This window comes from Cavia porcellus, unplaced genomic scaffold (genome assembly GCF_034190915.1).
Source record: "Cavia porcellus strain 051 isolate PalLab524CR breed Dunkin Hartley unplaced genomic scaffold, mCavPor4.1 scaffold_15, whole genome shotgun sequence".
NCBI classification, from domain to species: Eukaryota; Metazoa; Chordata; class Mammalia; order Rodentia; family Caviidae; genus Cavia; species Cavia porcellus.
Window position 1 is genome coordinate 65,254,413 of NW_026947498.1, and position 17,489 is coordinate 65,271,901.

Consider the following 17,489-nt stretch of genomic DNA (forward strand, 5'->3'; position numbering starts at 1 on the left):
TTCCTGCCCTGTTCCCCAGTGCAGCATTTCTCACATTGCGATGGGACACACACACCACTCCTCTCTGCCCCTGAAATAACTCTCCTATCCAAACCCTGCAGGACCTGACAACCACTTTTACAGAACAAGTCCAGTAACTTAAAGGGTTTGTTGGTTTACTTTTCCCTTGATCTAACTATTGTCTTTGAACCTGGGGAATGCAGAACATTTGCATTGTCTGTTTGCTTATGTAATTAATTCTAGGGCAAATGTACCCACTTCAGGAGGGTGGGGAAGGCATGCAGGGAACAGAGATGAGAGGCAGATGTCCTTACAGACAGCCTTCCCTGCATCTCAACATTGCTTCAGGTCAGTCCTGGGTGTGCCTGACACAACCTGGAGAATCGAGCTGGTGGTGGGTAATGCCCTCTCCCAGCATCTGGAGGAGAAACACCTGCGCCCTGGGCCTCGATGGCTTCCGAAGCACCACGGAGTGTTTTGAAGCTCTGTAAGCAAAGCCTGCAAAGTTCTTGACAAGGAACAAGGCAACAGCCAATGCAGGAAAAACTTACTGCAAGCTTTGTGGAGATCTCCTGAGCCTACAGCCAGAGCGTTGTCCTGGCCAGGCAGTGACAATAGAGGAAAGTTCTGCCTGGAGAGTTTCACATGGCGAAAGAGGGGGACAGAATTTCCTGTTCTCCCTCACTGATTGTGGCCACAGAGTCCCTTCCCAAGGAGGACAGGAGGACAACAAGCATATCTCTTGCCAACAGTCACCACCCAGAATCAGAGGCCATTTACTAGTCAGATATTTTCCAGCTAGAAACAGGGGCAGGTGTGGGATGGAGACCTATGTGCACATGCAACATGTACGCCGCCCCTGCACACCACACACTTGTCTTGCCCACCAAAGCCCATGTCACTGGAGCAGGTGTGTGAGAAGAGGAGGCCATGAGTTGCTGCATGCCAGAGGCTGCAAGCTCCTCGCTGATGCGACTGAGTGCTAGTACAGGACACTGGGTGTCCACTGATGGCACCCACTGGTGTGTTATTTATTATATGGTGACACAAGGCCAGCTTGATCTTTTTCTGAATTCTGTGATTCTAAACATTCAGTAAATGGTAAAGAAAGTATCTCCCAATTAGGGGGGTTTATAAGGCTCTACATCTTTGACTCTAAAACTCTCTGGCATGCCACTAAACATGCACACATGTGTATACATGTACACACACACATGCTCATGCATCGGTTCAATCTCTTGTAGATTTCCACAGTTAAAATAGAAATTCAGGATACCAGATGAAAGATCTGTGTATTCCATGGCCATTCGTTCTCTTAAAGAAAAGCAGAGAACTAAGCTGACTAGGACCAAGCCTTACACCCAGCTCCTAGCACCAAGCTCCATTCTAAGAAGCTGATCAAAGGCGGTTTGCAGAATGATTACAGGACTGTCTGGATGGTTGTATTTACATAATTATATGGGGAAATCTTTCTTTGGAGGTAAATGTAACAATTTTTTTCTCATTTGTTTCTTTACAAGTATTTCATTCTGATGTTTATAGTATACGGCTTTGAAGTGGCATCTTGTATCACAGCAGCAACACACAGAGACTTTGTGAGTATGCTCCCAAAATGCACAAAGCAAAAATGATGATATAATAACTGATGTGTAGTAAGCCCACACTGTGTACCATACACGCTAATATGCACATTAATAATACATATATAATTGTAGTTAATACTCATAAGCTTAAGAAATAAGCAGTACCGCTTGTCATAAATGAAAAAAATGGGACAGAAATTTGAAGTAACTTGGCCAAACGTACACAGCTGGTAACTGTAAGAACAAGAGCTCTGAAGGCAGGCAGCCTAATCCCAGGGCCATGTCGGTGACCTCTACACTCATCATCACCCCGCGTGGCCCTGGCCCTCCAGGGGGATGGTCCACATTTTCCTTACCCAGTACCCACTGTCAGCTCAGTATCTCTTTTCTCCTTTCTCTACCTCCCCCACTACAACAGCGTCTGTATCACTGAAAGCTCTAAAAGACTTGCTATTACTGCCCTAGTCCCTGCCACCCCACAATATCTTTACTTTGAAGTGATATATTTGAAGATGGCCATCACTTTGGCCTTTTGGCCAAGCTGAAAAGCAGCCTCAGTCAACTGTATGGTACTTGGTGCCTACGAGTATCATTTTGCTCTGTGAAAATATTCAATGTTCTTAGCAATACAATGAGAAAAAAATATTTTCTTTTTCTGGGGTGTTAATGTGCTCACTCTCCCTCCTGTGTTCCCTGCCCCCCGTGTAGTTCACACCCAACCTCTTCCTGAAGCAGATGCTGGTGAGATATCAAAACAACAGCCCTCCAACCAATGACGATCAATGGAAAAACAATGGTGTCACCAGAACCTGGAACAGGCTCATGCTGCAGGTAAGGCCTTTGGTCCCAGGGAGAGACCAGGTCACATGAAACTGGCAACTGAGGGGTAGCTGGGAGTGAAGTCAATGCCTCCCAGAGGATTTCCTTCAGAAACTTGGTACAGGCAAGGTCATATATGCTTCTTATTCGCTAAAGGATACTGGGGGATGTTGTAGGCATGACTCAGAAGGACCCTTAAATCTTTATTTTATTTCAAGCAATGATGTTGTTTGGCTTACCTTTATAGCAATACTGGCATTGTCAAAAAACTGAGATTGGTCATACATTCAGCCTTTGAGAACTCAAGTCAAATTTATACTAAGTTAAAAATGGTTTATCTGCCCCCACAGTGAACTCAAATAGCAATCACTGCCTGTCTTATCTTTTTTGGATCTTTTCACATCTCTTACGAGCTAGTTCTGCTAAGGTTCAGCAGATACAATTTGATTTAATCACCCAACTTTTCCTAAGTGGCAACCATATCATATCCAAGCTTACCTTAAATGCCATCAGACATCTAGATCTTCCTGAACATTACCCCCTTGTAACCCTAGATATATAAATTGGTATCCTCTAGTAATCCCCAACTGCTCACTGGCCCCTCGGATGCCATGCCAATTTCTCAGTCTGTCATGAGCAAATCCCTCTTATAGCCTAGACTCTCTACTCTTTGCCTTTGCTAGGATATTGGCTGAGTTAGTGACACTGACTGTCTCACCTTGCTATTTTCTTGCCATGGCTCATGCACCATGGGATGAGGGAAGTAGCTAGGTGCCCTCTGGTTCCACATGGCAACCACACTACTGTATTTCCCCCATTCCTTTCTTCCTCTTTCAAACACCTGCACTTCATGCCAGCAATTTGTGTCACCCATTATCCCTTCTTATTATGATTTTTCCATCAATTACCCTCCCCCCCGTCAGTCTTCTATCTTCATTAGGAACTTCAATATCTTACTCACAGTCCACTCTGACATGCCCATCATTCCACCTAGGATGAGGCTTCAGCATCCACAGAAGTGACTTAGAAACACTTGGCCTCTCAATTCCTTGACATACTCCTTTCCAAATCGTCTCCTCTGCTCATAAACCAAGATTAAGGGCCCCAGTTCAACCACTGTTAGCTTCACATGCAAATACATCATCTTTAAAACCAAATAATCACCAAATAAAGATAACAGCAAGTTCATAATCTACCTAACATAACACAACTTTCCTACATACCACTGGAAATACAATAACCCCTTCCCCAAAGCCAGTAATTCCAGTATTTTTTTAAAAGTCCAAGTCTCTTCTAAATCTCAAAGCAAACTCTTAGCTATGAACCAATATGAAAATCAAAATCAGGTAACATAATACCAAGATACAATGGCACAGGGTAAAATTCCTACCCCAAAAAGGAAGAATGATAGACAGAAAATAAGCAGACTGAAATAAGAACTAAACTCAGCAGGGCAGTTCCAAGTGTCCAACATCCAGGGGACCCAATGTAAGATGATTTCTGGGGGGCCTGAGTATCCCTATCCTGATTGCCTTGCTGGTTACAGCCCATATTGTTCTCTCCAGGGATGGTTCTACTCTCACGCTGCAGCTTTCCTTGGTAGATGGTTCATGGCATCTCCAGTTTCCTGGGGATGCTGCAGCTCTGGTTTCGTTTCCACAGCTTCACACACTTCCCTCTCAAGGGCTCCTTTTCAGTCTCCCAAGTCTTTCCTTTGAAATCTGAATGGAATTTTCTGACTCCACAACTCTTGCATTTTATATGCCAGTCCATCGTCACAGGGATAATACTAAGGTCTGTTGTCAGAAGAAGCAGTAACCAGGCCCCTATGAAACATGGCTGTGGTGGCTTCTGAGTGTCTGGATGGCTGAACACAATGAAATTAATCACAGAGTATCAGTACCCTAGAAGATCATCCTCTAGCAGTAGTTCTAGGAATTGTCTTCTGCAGTGAAATGTTAATACTTTTGTACCCTTGAGTCTGAAATGGGTGGTCTTTACTGAATCCAGAGATACCTTTAAGGCATCTTTCCCCTTGTTCCTGTGCAAAGTAATTGGTTTCTTTTTAATGAAATGCTAATATCTTTCCATCCCAATTTTACACATGATTCTTTCTGGGCCAAAAATTATTTTTTCAAAATTGTCTGCTCTACTTTTAGCCCCCAATTTTCACTATAAATCTGGCTATAGCAGCCAGGATACCATACCACTCCATGAATACTGAGCTGTCTTGAAATTTCCACCAGATTAATTCACTGTTCTTAATCTCATACTCCTAGAATGTCTCAAAACATGGGCAAAACAGACAAATTTTCTGCCAGATTGTAACGTGCATGGCCTCTGGTCCAAATGCCAATGGAATATTTGTTCCCAGTTAAAATCTCCTGAGCCTGGCTTTTACTATCCACATTCGTACCAACATTTTGGTCTTCTGAGCTACAACTGGAAAGACTTTTTATGGCATTCCATCTATGGCTTTTCTTGCCCACATCCCCAAACCTATCCAAATTCCTCCCACAAACCAGTTTTGAAAGCTTCTAAACCACATAGCCGGGTATAATCACAACACTGACTTTACTGTCAGTATGAATTTTCTGTTTTAGTTTGCTTTTCCATCACTGAAACATGACACCTAACACCTGAAACCTACAGGAGGAAAAGTTTAATTTAGCTCATGGTTCCAGGAGATGCAGTATATGCTTTGCAGGCTTCCGGGCATAAATCATAACAGAAGGGCATGATGGGGCAAAGCTGCTTAGTTCAAGGCAGCCAAGGCAGAGCAGGAGACCAGAGCCAGAGAGGAAGGGGTGAGGGACAGGCGTACTTCCCAAAGCCACATCTCCAAAATCCATCTCACACAACCCGGAGTACACTTTACTAATCTACTAGGCACGTCTTAATCCAACGAAGTTAATCAATCAGGATTAACACACCATTACAGCTTCCACTTTTTCACTTTCTATCACCCTCTTCACTGCTCCTTCTTTCTCTCCTTTCCTCTTCCTTTACTCTCTCACCAGTCTCTGTGCATCAGTCTTTACTAACAACTTTTTTTTTTCTGTCTTTTTCCTTTTTATCGGTACCGGGGATCGAACTCATGACTGCCTGCTTGCAAGGCAGGCACTTATGCCGCTGAGCTAAATCCCCAACCCCTTTACTAACAACTTTTGATCCACTCCTCACACACATGCAACCTAATAGCTAAATGATACTGGGAAAAGTCACACAACCATGCTGATTTAAATTTAAATTTAAGACCATAAAGTTTAAATGCGTACTGTATATCTCTGAGGACATTTTTCCAGAAAACTCACTTGTCACTCTTTCGTGGATCTGCCCCTCTTTCACATCTTCAAAAGCCCTCCTCCCTCTCAGGCTCAGAAAGTGATTCAACTCATTTTTTACTTGGAAGTAGTCGTAGTCAGACAAGAACCATCTAATCTCTCTACTACCAAATCTGTGCATCTGTATTTGTCTATACTCTCATACTTTGCCTTCTCACTTATTGTGACAAATACACAGTCCCTTATACAAATCCTTGGCTTCTGCTCTGCAATCTCTCTCCTTTGATCCAACAAGCTGTGACCTACCTCATTCATTCCTCTCTCACATCAGCGGGGAACAACAGTTTAAAATTCTACACTTGTTCCAAAAACTCTTTCCAACACTCACTCACTATTGTGTTCTATTTCATCGAAAATCTCAAAAGAGACACCTATACTTGCTGTTTAAGTGTTCACACCACTGATTTCCTTCCATCCAACTGCAACTGGCTTTTTATCCCAGCACTCTCCTAAAGTGATCCTTAGCACAGTTACCATTTAGCTCATCCTGTCAAACACAGTGGTCAAGTTTCTGTCCTTATCTTATTTGCTATCCCATCAGCATTTGTGACACCATCAATTCCGTCCTCCTTGGCTGGGTTTTGTACCCTCTTCCAAACTTTGAATGTTAGATTACTACAGATCTCAGTTCTGAACCCTTTACTATTTTCTGAACCAATTTCAGTATTAGTTTGAGATAAACCTGGCTCAAACATAAACATTTTCTCCCAGAATGCACTAGGTAATATACAGAATGAGGGCTGGTGATATGGTTTAATGAAAAAAACACTTGCTTAGCATAGCTGAGGCCCTGGATGAGACAAAGAGGAAAAGAGGGAAGAGGAGGAGGAGGGATGGGAGGAGGAGGGGAGAGAAAGGGAAAAGAGGAGAGGAGAGGGGAGGGAGATTTATTCCCCTGGTTAGGTATTTCCTACTATTCAATAACAAAAGTGGGCACCATTTAAAGATATTTTTATCATTAAATTTGCTTGGATACATTTTTTTTTTCTAAAACTTGAGAGGTATATTTAGTTTTAATTTCCTCCTTTGAAACATTTGAGCAGACTTTGTGATAACAATGAATTGTTTTATCGTCTGTCTTCAATTCTATCCAGAGTTAAGGATCTTGGTTATGTGACAATTACTCCAGAAAAATGTTTAAAATATAGAAAAATAAAACAAAAATACTCATAATTTTATCACCACTGAAATGTTTAATATTTTGTTTTTAAATTTGCTCATATATAATATTATGATATATATACTTCTTATATTATTTTATCAAAATGTTAGTATTAAGCTGGGCATAGCGAGCCAAGTTTGTAATCCCAGTGCTACAGGAGGCTGATACAGGTAGCTTCAAAGTTTGAACCTTACCTGGCTGACTTAGTGACTTAGCAAGAACCTATTTCAAAATAAAAAAGGGTGGGCTCAATTCACAGTACTGCAAAAGATAATTAGTATTAACAATGCTTAACATTTATTAAGCGTTTACTATGAACTGGCATTGTACGTGTTACAGTTTTAGATCTTGAGTATTCACACAGACACACACACACACACACACACACACACACATACACACACACACCTAAGTCTTGTGTGTTCAAAGGTGTGGTGTTTGCAGGACAATTGGATTGCAGGGTGCTGCCCTCATGAATTCCTAGATGAATTCATACCTGAATGCTGATTGGAATGAGTCACAATGGCACAACCCAGGAACATGTGCTCTTGTTCCGTCCCCTTCCTCTCTCTGCCTCTTGGCTGTCACGGGGTACAAAGCAAAGCTTTCCCCTGCCATGACCTCTTGCCTTGGAGCCTCTTGCCTTGGGTGGTTACCCTTGGACTGCATCTGCTGAAAGCCAGGAATCAAAATAACCTCTTCTTTAATTTGCTGGTGCCAGGTATTTTTCCCAGTGATGGGAAAGCTGACTAATACAAGACCCAAAACATTAAGTATATTATCTCACTCACACAAACTCTGTGAAGTAGGAACTGTACCCCACATTACAGTTAAGGAAAATGAGGTTGCGAGAATTGAAATAACATGAAAAAGCTACCAAATTCATTAATGGCTAATAAAGCAATAAATTATATATTTTGCAAACTCTAAAATGTAAGTTATCGATATATCCAGCTCCAGTTTGGGGAATTTTTTAAACATCAGATATGATATACTTTCCGTATCTTCTTCCTTTATAAAACCTGAGTTGCTACATTGATGGTGCTAGGAAGGACCATGAAAGAGAATTTCGTACCTCTTATCCACCGACAGGACCATTGCTGTGGTGTAAACGGACCATCTGACTGGCAGAAATACACATCTGCCTTCCGGGCAGAGAATAACGACGCAGACTACCCCTGGCCTCGGCAGTGCTGTGTGATGAACAACCTTAAAGAACCGATGAACCTGGAGGCTTGCAAGCTGGGTGTGCCTGGTTATTACCACAATCAGGTGAGTTCTCTCCACTCCCAAGATCTGCCAGAGGGTCCTCTACCTGCAGGAGGAAAATAACAGTCCACTGTAACTAATAACCTGCAAGTAAGGAGCTCTGCACCTTTCTTCCTAAATCTTGTGCTAATTCTTTTCCTCCCTGTTACTGTGAATACTAACCTAGAGCTAATATGGACAAATTTACATTTTTAATAAAATCAGCAGGACATAATATAGCAAAGTACAACACTTTAAATTAAGACACTAGAATTGATATTCCAAGGATATTTACAATAAATTAACATTTGCTTTAGCTTTGCAAACTATAAATTGGGAGGTATGTTATTTTTTTTTTTTTACCTGTACCGGGATCAAACTCACGACTGCCTGCTTGCAAGGCAGGCACTTATGTTGCTGAGCTAAATCCCCAGCCCCAACTATTTTTTTTTTTAAGTGTCTTGCCAGTTCCAAAGGACAGGCGATTGTTGAGGGTAAAGGTAGTAACTATACGTAAAATCAACATTGCTTATCCAGTGGTAACACGGGACAGTCTTAATAAAATATGAGGTAGGTGTGATGTGGGTCAAAGATGGTTGATAAAGTGTACAAACTCCACAGGGATCTGGGAATGAGGGAGACAGAAGGCCAAGGAGGGGAGGTAAAGCCGATTAAGATGCAGGACGTACGTGTACCACTTCCCCAAGATGTCAGCCATTATCACATGTCACAAGCACGTACTAATACAAAAGAAACCAAAAAATAAATAAGATACCAAAAATAAGATTATCCTTTCAAAGCAAGGGCAAAAAAAAATTGAAGCAAGGCATTAACAAGTGAATGAGGAAGTAAACAATTTTTAAAAGCAGGTTTACAAGCAGGTGGATTTTGAATGCTTGCTTTGGGGCTAATGAAAATAATGTGACAATAATCATGAAATATTTGTTAAGTTCTTACCAAACACCAGACCCTATTCCAAATACTAATGCCTTTTATGCTTAACAGTTGGCACTGGTGTGATTCCTCTTTTAGAGATGAGGAACTGAGGGAGATTGTGGTTGATACTTTGTCTAAGGTCACATAACAGGTAAATTGTAGTCAGTATTTAAACCCAAACAGTCTGGCTCCAAAGCAGACTCCCAGCTAATAAAGACTTGGCAAGAGTCCCAAAGTCCTTGGTGAGCAATAGCACACACCTGCCATCATGCTGTGTTCACACAGCACACTGAAACAGTGTCCTGCCTGGACGGTGACCCCTCTGAAGAAGCCTAACTGTATGCCGCCCTATTGATTAACTGGAGTAAGTGACAAGCTGCATGCCTGGCGTGACAGACACTGCACTGCAGAGGGCCTTGCTAACCTGGCAGGGTGCTGGCCTAGGACGCATGCGTTAATCCAGAAAGCCATGGAGAAATTTAACAATTACGGAGCAGTGCTTAGACCAACTCTTATTTAGCTTCACAATAGCACTCTTCAGACATTGCTTTCAATCAGCTGTGTTCAGAATGCTATGAAAATAAATCTGCTGCTTATGATCAGTGTACAAACTATGACTGTGGCTGACACAACCCTCTCAGCATTTCAACATCAGAAGTAGGGTGTGCAAACAAGTCCTACTGAAATGTAATTGTATACAAGCCATATCACCTCTTGGAAAGAGATAAAAGGTAGCCCGTATGCCCATTGATAGATGAAGGGATATAAAGACAATGTGGTTTTTACACACAGTAGAATACTACTGTGCCATAAAGCATGCGAATTTGAGTAATGTGGAAGAAAATGGATGCACCGTGAGGCCATAGTGTTAAGTGAATGAATCAGAGGCACAAACTTAAATACTGCATGGTTTGTCTTACATGAGAAATCCAAAATATAAATAAGGAACAAAATAAAAGATAGGTAATAGGGGTTGGGGAATTGAGCTTTCTCAAATGGGAAAGAGACCCAGCGATAGGGAGGGGAGTGGAGAGGCAACGGGATGAAAAAATGAATTAAAATGTGTCAAGAGTGTAAACACTATGTACTACAAACACGTTCTAATATAAAAAGAAAGATGCTGGGTGTGGTAGCGCAGGCCTATAATCTCAGCACTTGGGAGGCTGAGGCAGGAGGAGCGCTGTGAGTTCGAGGCCAGCCTGGGCTACATAGTGAGACCCTGTCTCAAAACAAAACAAAATTAAAAAAAAAAACAAGAAAGGAAGAAAGGAAGGAAGACACAAAGAAAGAAGGAAGGAAGAAAAGAAGAGATAAAAATGGCAGTCACCTTGAGACAGTTTACTTCACAAAAACACTATTTTATGAGAACAAACCTAAAACTGCTAATCTTTCTCCAGTTCAAATAGTTGACATTAGAAGGAATCCAGCCCTCTCTCCTCACACTGCACGGGCCTCCACACTCTTGGCCAGCCTTCTAATGCCTGCCCTCTCTGCCCTTGGGCCTGTCTTTCCGTCCCCACCTGTAATACCTACCAGCCAGGCTCTGCTCCCAGGACGCTGTGACTCAGCTTGCTCCTGCACCGGCACCCTGCGCTCTGGGATTCCTCCTCTGTGCCTCCCTCCATCTGCCTCCACGTCCTCTTTGTCACTCACTCCTCACCCTCCTCTTGACTCTGTCCCTCCGCCGTCTCTCTAGCCCCCTTCCCCATTCTTGGGTTTCATAGATTCTACTAATTCTGCCTAGCTATCCTTTTCCACAAAGTAAAATATGCTGCTCCAATTCCTGTTACTTTTGCTATTATTATCCACCACTCTGAACTTTATTTGTTCACAAGTTTATTTTTGCTATGAATCCCCTTAAGGATGATGTATTATTCAATTCTGTGTCTCCGGTACTTAGCATAATGCCTGGCACAAAGCAAGCACTCCATAAATGTGTGGTGGGTGGATGAGTCAAGAAGTGAGCAGCCTTTTACATCTTTTGTGAGGCTTTTCAAGATCACAAATATGCTGCTATATTACATGGTAATTCCAGCTAGCAGTAGATGCCATGAGCAGACATAAAATGGTAAAATATGCAGATTATGGGAGGGAAAAGGGTATTGGCTCTACAGTTGTCTGGAAAGGCTTCATTGAGATGATAGTTCTGAATTGAGGAACCCAAATACTAGAAGATGGGGAGGGCTAAAACAAAGGAAACAGGGATGGCAAAGGCCTGGACAGGGCACAATCTTGGCTCTTTGGAGGAGCCTCAGAAGAGATCAGGCCGAAGAGACCAGAGTGGACAAAGACAAGAATGGAGTCCGGCTTCTGGGCAACCAGGAGGCCACAGCAGTAGTCCTGCATTGAAGCCCTCATGGGCCAGGGTGGTACCGGGGAATGACAAGACAGGTTTGGATCTAGGATGTATTTTTAAAGTAGACCAAAAAGGATTTGGCTAAGTATCAGAGGTTGGAGAAATAACAAACAAGTAAGAATAATTTTGAGGTTTTAAATTTGGGTATCTAGGTACATGGAAATGTAATAGAAAAGGAGAACTGTAAATAGGGATAGATCAAGGAACAGCAAAAGCAAAGCACGTACATTGTATTAACCAGAGACAAATAGAGTTGTAAAGGACAGAACCTCCAGTGGTCACCAGTAGCCACTGGCTGGAATTTAAACTTCATGGTCACCCTAGGATATTTGCTAGCAAATCTAGACCATTTGCCTTTTCACAATTCCTGAAATCAGGGCTGGATGTTGCGCATCCTATATATTCCCTGTGACTCCAGGGGTTCATTGTTGATTGCTTGGATGGTGGCTCTAGCCTTACACACATTGTACTCCACCATTCTGCATAGTGACTAACTTAAAGCATTTCATCTATAAACACTTATGGCGTGTGGCATCTATGAATGGGTTCATAAACTCTAGTCTCTCTTTTGCATACACACCATGGCTTTCCAAGTTCTTTCACTATAACCCAATATGGACATGTTGAAATACGATATGAAATGAGAATTTAGGGTGCATGATGTAGGAATTCTGTTAATAATTGTCTTTAAATAGCAACAGAAGACCTTCGGTTTGCATGCACCAGAAGCACTTTTGCTTAAAAAAATATTTAAATATAACTCTGCCTTCAAATCACCAATAAAATCTTTTGGAAAGGAAAATAATTCAATTTTTTTAAAGCGTATTGTCCACATGTGATCCGTCCCGCGGATCAGTCCGTGGGCCTTTGCCTGGAGAAGGGACAGGGATGCAGGGCAAGGCAAGAGAAAAGAGAGACCGAGACTTGGCAGGATTCCATTCAAGCCTCGTTTATTTTTAAAATGGCTACAACTTATATAGGGTGGAGGCGGGCCAATGGGGCAGGAAGAGGGCACGGAGTGTTATCTGATAGGTCATCATCACATCCGGATATATGACATAAGCAGGAGAAGATTATGGGTAATGTAGGCAGACATGAGGATCATGGGAAATGTAGGCTAAAGTGGGAAGTTGCTTACATCATGCACATTGTAGGCAAGGGGAGGATCATGGGAAATGTAGGCTAACACACAAAATACCCTCAGGTGGGAGGGGCAGGGCAGCAGCAGCCATTCTAAGCCACTGCCTACACACATGTTTAATATGAAAAATATTATGCTAAAATATCAACACATTTGTTAACGAAACTGAGTAATAAACACACAGACAAATGGGACCCAGGATAATTATTAACAGTATTTTTTATGTTACTTAGCAAAACACTCCTAGCAGCTGCCTCCCCGTAGGGCTATGAAAATAGGCTGGCTGTGAAACTGGACCCTGGAGGTTGCTGATCAAATAGGAATCTGTTCTCTTGCCCATCTCTTACATCTTTTTTTCTGCTTCCTCTCACAACGTCATGGATTCCCCCATGCACACACCAGGGCTGCTATGAACTGATCTCTGGACCAATGAATCGCCATGCTTGGGGTGTTGCCTGGTTTGGATTTGCCATTCTCTGCTGGACTGTGAGTACTGCCCTGCATGTGTTTTATTTCTGAAAGAGGTGATTCTAAGATGATCATGTTCATCACAATCACACTAGAAGATCTAGATGCAAAAATCTTGCAGCTGGATGCTAGTCAGGAAACTTCGGGCCCACAACAGTGGCTTTACCCGAGGCCTGCGGAAGGTTAGCACCCTATCCAGAAAAAGATACAAAACAAGATCTTTCTTCGGGCTGTCTGGGTGGCACTCAGCTTTAGGGATTGGACAGCCTCTTTCCCTTGCCTGGACTTCTGAGTGAATTCCAGCCTGATGCTCCAGATCTCATCAGTTCATGACACTAGACCTCAAAAACCTACTTAGACGGCTCCTGGCCAACATGATCCTCCTGGCTCTTCCAAAAGAACAGCCTGTGCCGGTTCCCTCTTTTCCAACTGCCTTATTTACCTGATATGCATCAAACAAGAGACCAGAGCTGTGCTTCTCAGCTTGGGGTGCACATTAAACTTCATGGAGGAGGAGCTTTTTTCTAATTTTAAAATTCTCAACCTCTGAGATTCTAACCAGGCCTTGGGCTTCCTTTTCTCCCCTGGGTTATTCTAGTTTGATGGCAGGACTGAGAACTGTTGCATTTGGTTAGCAGCCCCAGACTTGATGTCAGAAGCCCTCGGTACTCTCAAAATATATTGAGGATTCCAAAAAGCTTTGCTCTATGTAGCCAATATCTATTGATATTTATGCCCATTGGAAATAAAGTCAAAGGTTAAATATTTATTAATTCATTTTAAAACTTCAATTACAAATTAACATAAATGACATATTTTTAGTAGGAGAAAATACTATTCTACAAAACAAAAAATGAAACTGGCAGTGTTTCAAATCTCATCAAATTCTGGTTTAGAAGAAGGCAGCTGGATGCCCTTCCATCTGTCGTAATATGTGACCAGACCAACTTTCAAGAAAATATAGTCATCATAAGGACGCACAGTCGAATAAGCAGCAAAGTTTCCGTAGTCTTCTCTAAATATAATCACGAATATTCTTCTAATACTACGCCAAATTCCTCAAGTTTCTTAAAATCAGTTGTAAAATGGAATCTGAAAGTATGTTAGTGAACTTTTCAGACTTTGCTATGTTAAAATGCATTACACTGGTTTGTCTTGAACTTTGCACAAATCTTTTATCCATGTGTAATTCTGTAACATCATGAATCAGCTATTTGGGAAAATATTGTCTCACTGTACTATGCAAATCTTCCAAATGTTGATTTATTTATGTAACACTAAAAGATCATATTCATTGATATTGAGCAGGTGCTCCATAATTTGTTGAATGAAAGGAAGGTTAAGACTGTGAGGTCATCATTCATATTAGTAGGAGCCAGAGGAAAACATTTAAAAATTTTTGAGTATCTTAGTACAGTACTCCAGACCGCTTCTGCCTCTTGATATTTCTGTGGATTCTAGATATTATAAATCTTCCTTAAAATTCAAAAAAGGGATGCAAAGGAAACTAGAAGTGCTGTGGTTCCTCCATGGTCAGGATAGCGTGTATTATTATTATTATTATTATTATTATTATTATTATTATTTGTCTTTTTGAGATAGGATCTTGCTAAGCAGTTCAGGCTGGCCTTGAGCTCACTTTGTAGACCAAGGTGGTCTCAAACTCATAACAATCCTCCTGCCCCAGCCTCAGTGCTAGGATTACAGGCATGTACCACCATACCTGACTTCAAATTATTTTTATATTCAGTTCCCACAAGGGTAGCTCCATAGGTAGGTGCCAATCTCTCATTTTATAAGAAATGATATTTAAGAAGATGTCGTAGGCATGTCCTATTCCCTGCTGCTTTCCTGTAGTGGCTAATGAAATAAATTCTGAGGCTGACTCCCTGGGTTTGGACCTAGCACGATTTACTCTGTGAATTGGGGTGAGTCCTAATCCCCATGCCTTGGGTTCTTCAGAGGGATTTAGAAGCAAGTGTGCTGATGTTTGCAAGGTTCCCTAGTAAACCTTAGGTCTCCTTACTGTATTATGTCATTCACTCTTCTCTATGAAAGAGGTAGATAAGACATTCTGTTTATTTTACAGGATCTGAGGCTCAGGAAAGCCACATCTTGAAAGTAGGGGCCAGGTCCAAAATGAAGTCCAGGATAGTGCAATCCCTTGCCTGCGTCAGGCATGCTGAGTTCCATACTATCCTTCCAGGGTGGCTGTCCCAGCCAGCTGACCCCTGGTACCTACTAGACACAGAAATGTATTTGAGGCTGATTAGACCTGATGGCAAGAGGAAAAAACTTCTCCAGCATAGGAGTAGGGTATAGTTTTGCACAGAAGTGAGAAGCTCAACCTCAGAAGTCAGAAAATTTGAGATGAGAATTGAGGTAGAAAGGGGGGGAAAAGGATATTGCCTCTGAATGGCAAGTTATAGGTGACGCTTTAGAACAGAGGGACTCTGTCACATCTGGCCATGTGCCATGGCTTTGGGGAAGACTACTAGAAAATGTAGCATCACCTAAATGTCAATGAACCTAACCTCATTTTTTTTCCAAGTAAAAGACGTTTCTTAAAATTTTGTAAATTTATTTGTTTTCCCTCTTTTATTCTAGTTTTGGGTTCTCTTGGGTACCATGTTCTACTGGAGCAGAATTGAATATTGAGGATGAAGTGTGACCACCATACTGCCTTGCCCTGTGGAGTCTGGATTTGGTGCTGGAACTTTCTCCTAACAGTCCACACTTGTGCCTCGCAGTAACTTGCACATCTTCCTCACATCACCGAGACAGAGCACCTGGGGCTGCTTGAGGCTTCCTGGCTCTTATGGTTCTCAGGAGTGTATTTTTCATGCTAGTGTAACAGTCTGTTCATATTTGTGGACTACAAGACAGAAAGAATTTGGAAAGTAGTGACTACTGTCATCCTGGGTTTATTTGGGGGGGTGGGCATCAAGATACTCAAAGGAACTTGTATTGTCATAGTAAGCCAAGTCTGTACTGTATCTCATGAGCAAATCTGCCCATATACCTCACTGATTTCTAAAAAAAAAAATTCCAACACTTCCATTTATCTCAGTACTTGCCAGATGAGGGAGGGAAGAATGCACAAATGTAGCTTTAGCCTTTTATTCTATGGTTTCTGTCTAATGAGATTCCAGCAATTCTCTTGATACTGCATTTAGATCCTTTTATTCTCCAGAGGAAGCCCTCGTCTTTCATTAAAAATAGTTCAACCCTCCTCTTGTTGCTTGCAGAACCATTTATGTTTCATAGTCTCAACTCACCATTCATTAAAAGTATATGGAGCTGGGCACGATGGCTGGTGCGTATAACATCAGCATTCTGGGAGACTGAAGCAGAAGGATCGCAAGCCTAACCCCTGCAATTCAGAACTTAGGGAGACCCTTTCCTAAAATAAAATAAAAAGATCAGGGGCTATAATTTTATGTGAAGGCCCTTGGTTCATCCCCAGGGACACACACACACACACACACACACACACACACACAAAAGACAAGAAAAAGTGTGTACTTGGGGACACAAAAGAAGACTATTATATATTTATTTGGTCGTTGCCCAGAATTGTCTTGACTTGGAACATCTTTCAGATGCTGGCGGCCATCGGCCGGTCCCAGATGCTGGCGGCCTTGGAACATCTTTCAAATAACCAAAGTGTATACCAGCTTTTAAAATGGGTGGTTTATGAGAACTTTTGTTTGCTGTCAAAATATTTCTCTTCTATACTATGTTTCCATTTTTGGTCCCAGAGCAAGTTCTTATAACTCAACATTTGCTTGCTGACTCTTATAAATAAAGACGGCTTTAAAATATGTTCACACTCTTGTTTTTATCAACGTCGTAACTGGTCTGCGGGAGTCTAACACCATGAGTTTTCCAACAGGAGAGCCCAGTGTGTGGAGCTGAAAGTGAAGGGGATGTAAACTCGGCCATGGGTTTGGCTTCCTGCAGGATGCTGGCTCACCCAGCTGCCCAGCAGAGTGGTGGGAATCTTACGTTTGCTTTTACCTTTTGCGCCTGCTGCGCTTACCCTAGAAAATGCTTTTTCTCCTTTTGAGGCAGTGCCATCATCTCTAATGCCAGTGGTCCAGTGAATACATTGCTTGGTCCTGAGACTTCCAGTTGAGACACAGATTGCACCCCCACCCGTGCTCCACCAGCTTCTGTTAATGAGGGTGGGCAGAGGAGGGCTGAGGCAGGGTGGAGGAGGCACTTTCAGAGGCAGCTGGTGGCCAAGCTCGGGCAGAAGCAAGATTTCCTGTCCCCAGGGTGAGTGGCCAAAGCATCTTATGTCATCCTGGCCTTGCCTCATCTCCCCAGGATCCAGGCGCAGTGGCCTATCAGAGTAAATGCCCCCAGCACATGGTGACAAGGCTCTCTACTGTGGTCTTCCAGGAGAGGACAGGAGCTTATTCCCTCC

At 42.3% G+C, this 17,489-nt stretch overlaps 1 protein-coding gene across 2 annotated transcripts in view; it reads left to right on the forward strand.

The window, feature by feature from the left end:
- Nucleotides 1-16,887, forward strand: part of Upk1b (uroplakin 1B) — a 28,041-nt gene extending 11,154 nt beyond the window's left edge. For both annotated transcript variants that reach the window (XM_063225016.1, XM_003469214.4), the window contains exons 4-8: nt 1,521-1,595; nt 2,292-2,414; nt 8,001-8,180; nt 12,992-13,075; nt 15,665-16,887. In XM_063225016.1, the coding sequence (XP_063081086.1) occupies nt 1,521-1,595; nt 2,292-2,414; nt 8,001-8,180; nt 12,992-13,075; nt 15,665-15,715 (513 nt within the window). In that variant the 3' untranslated portion in view covers nt 15,716-16,887. The remainder of the gene's footprint in view (nt 1-1,520; nt 1,596-2,291; nt 2,415-8,000; nt 8,181-12,991; nt 13,076-15,664) is intronic.
- Nucleotides 16,888-17,489: the final 602 nt, after the last annotated feature.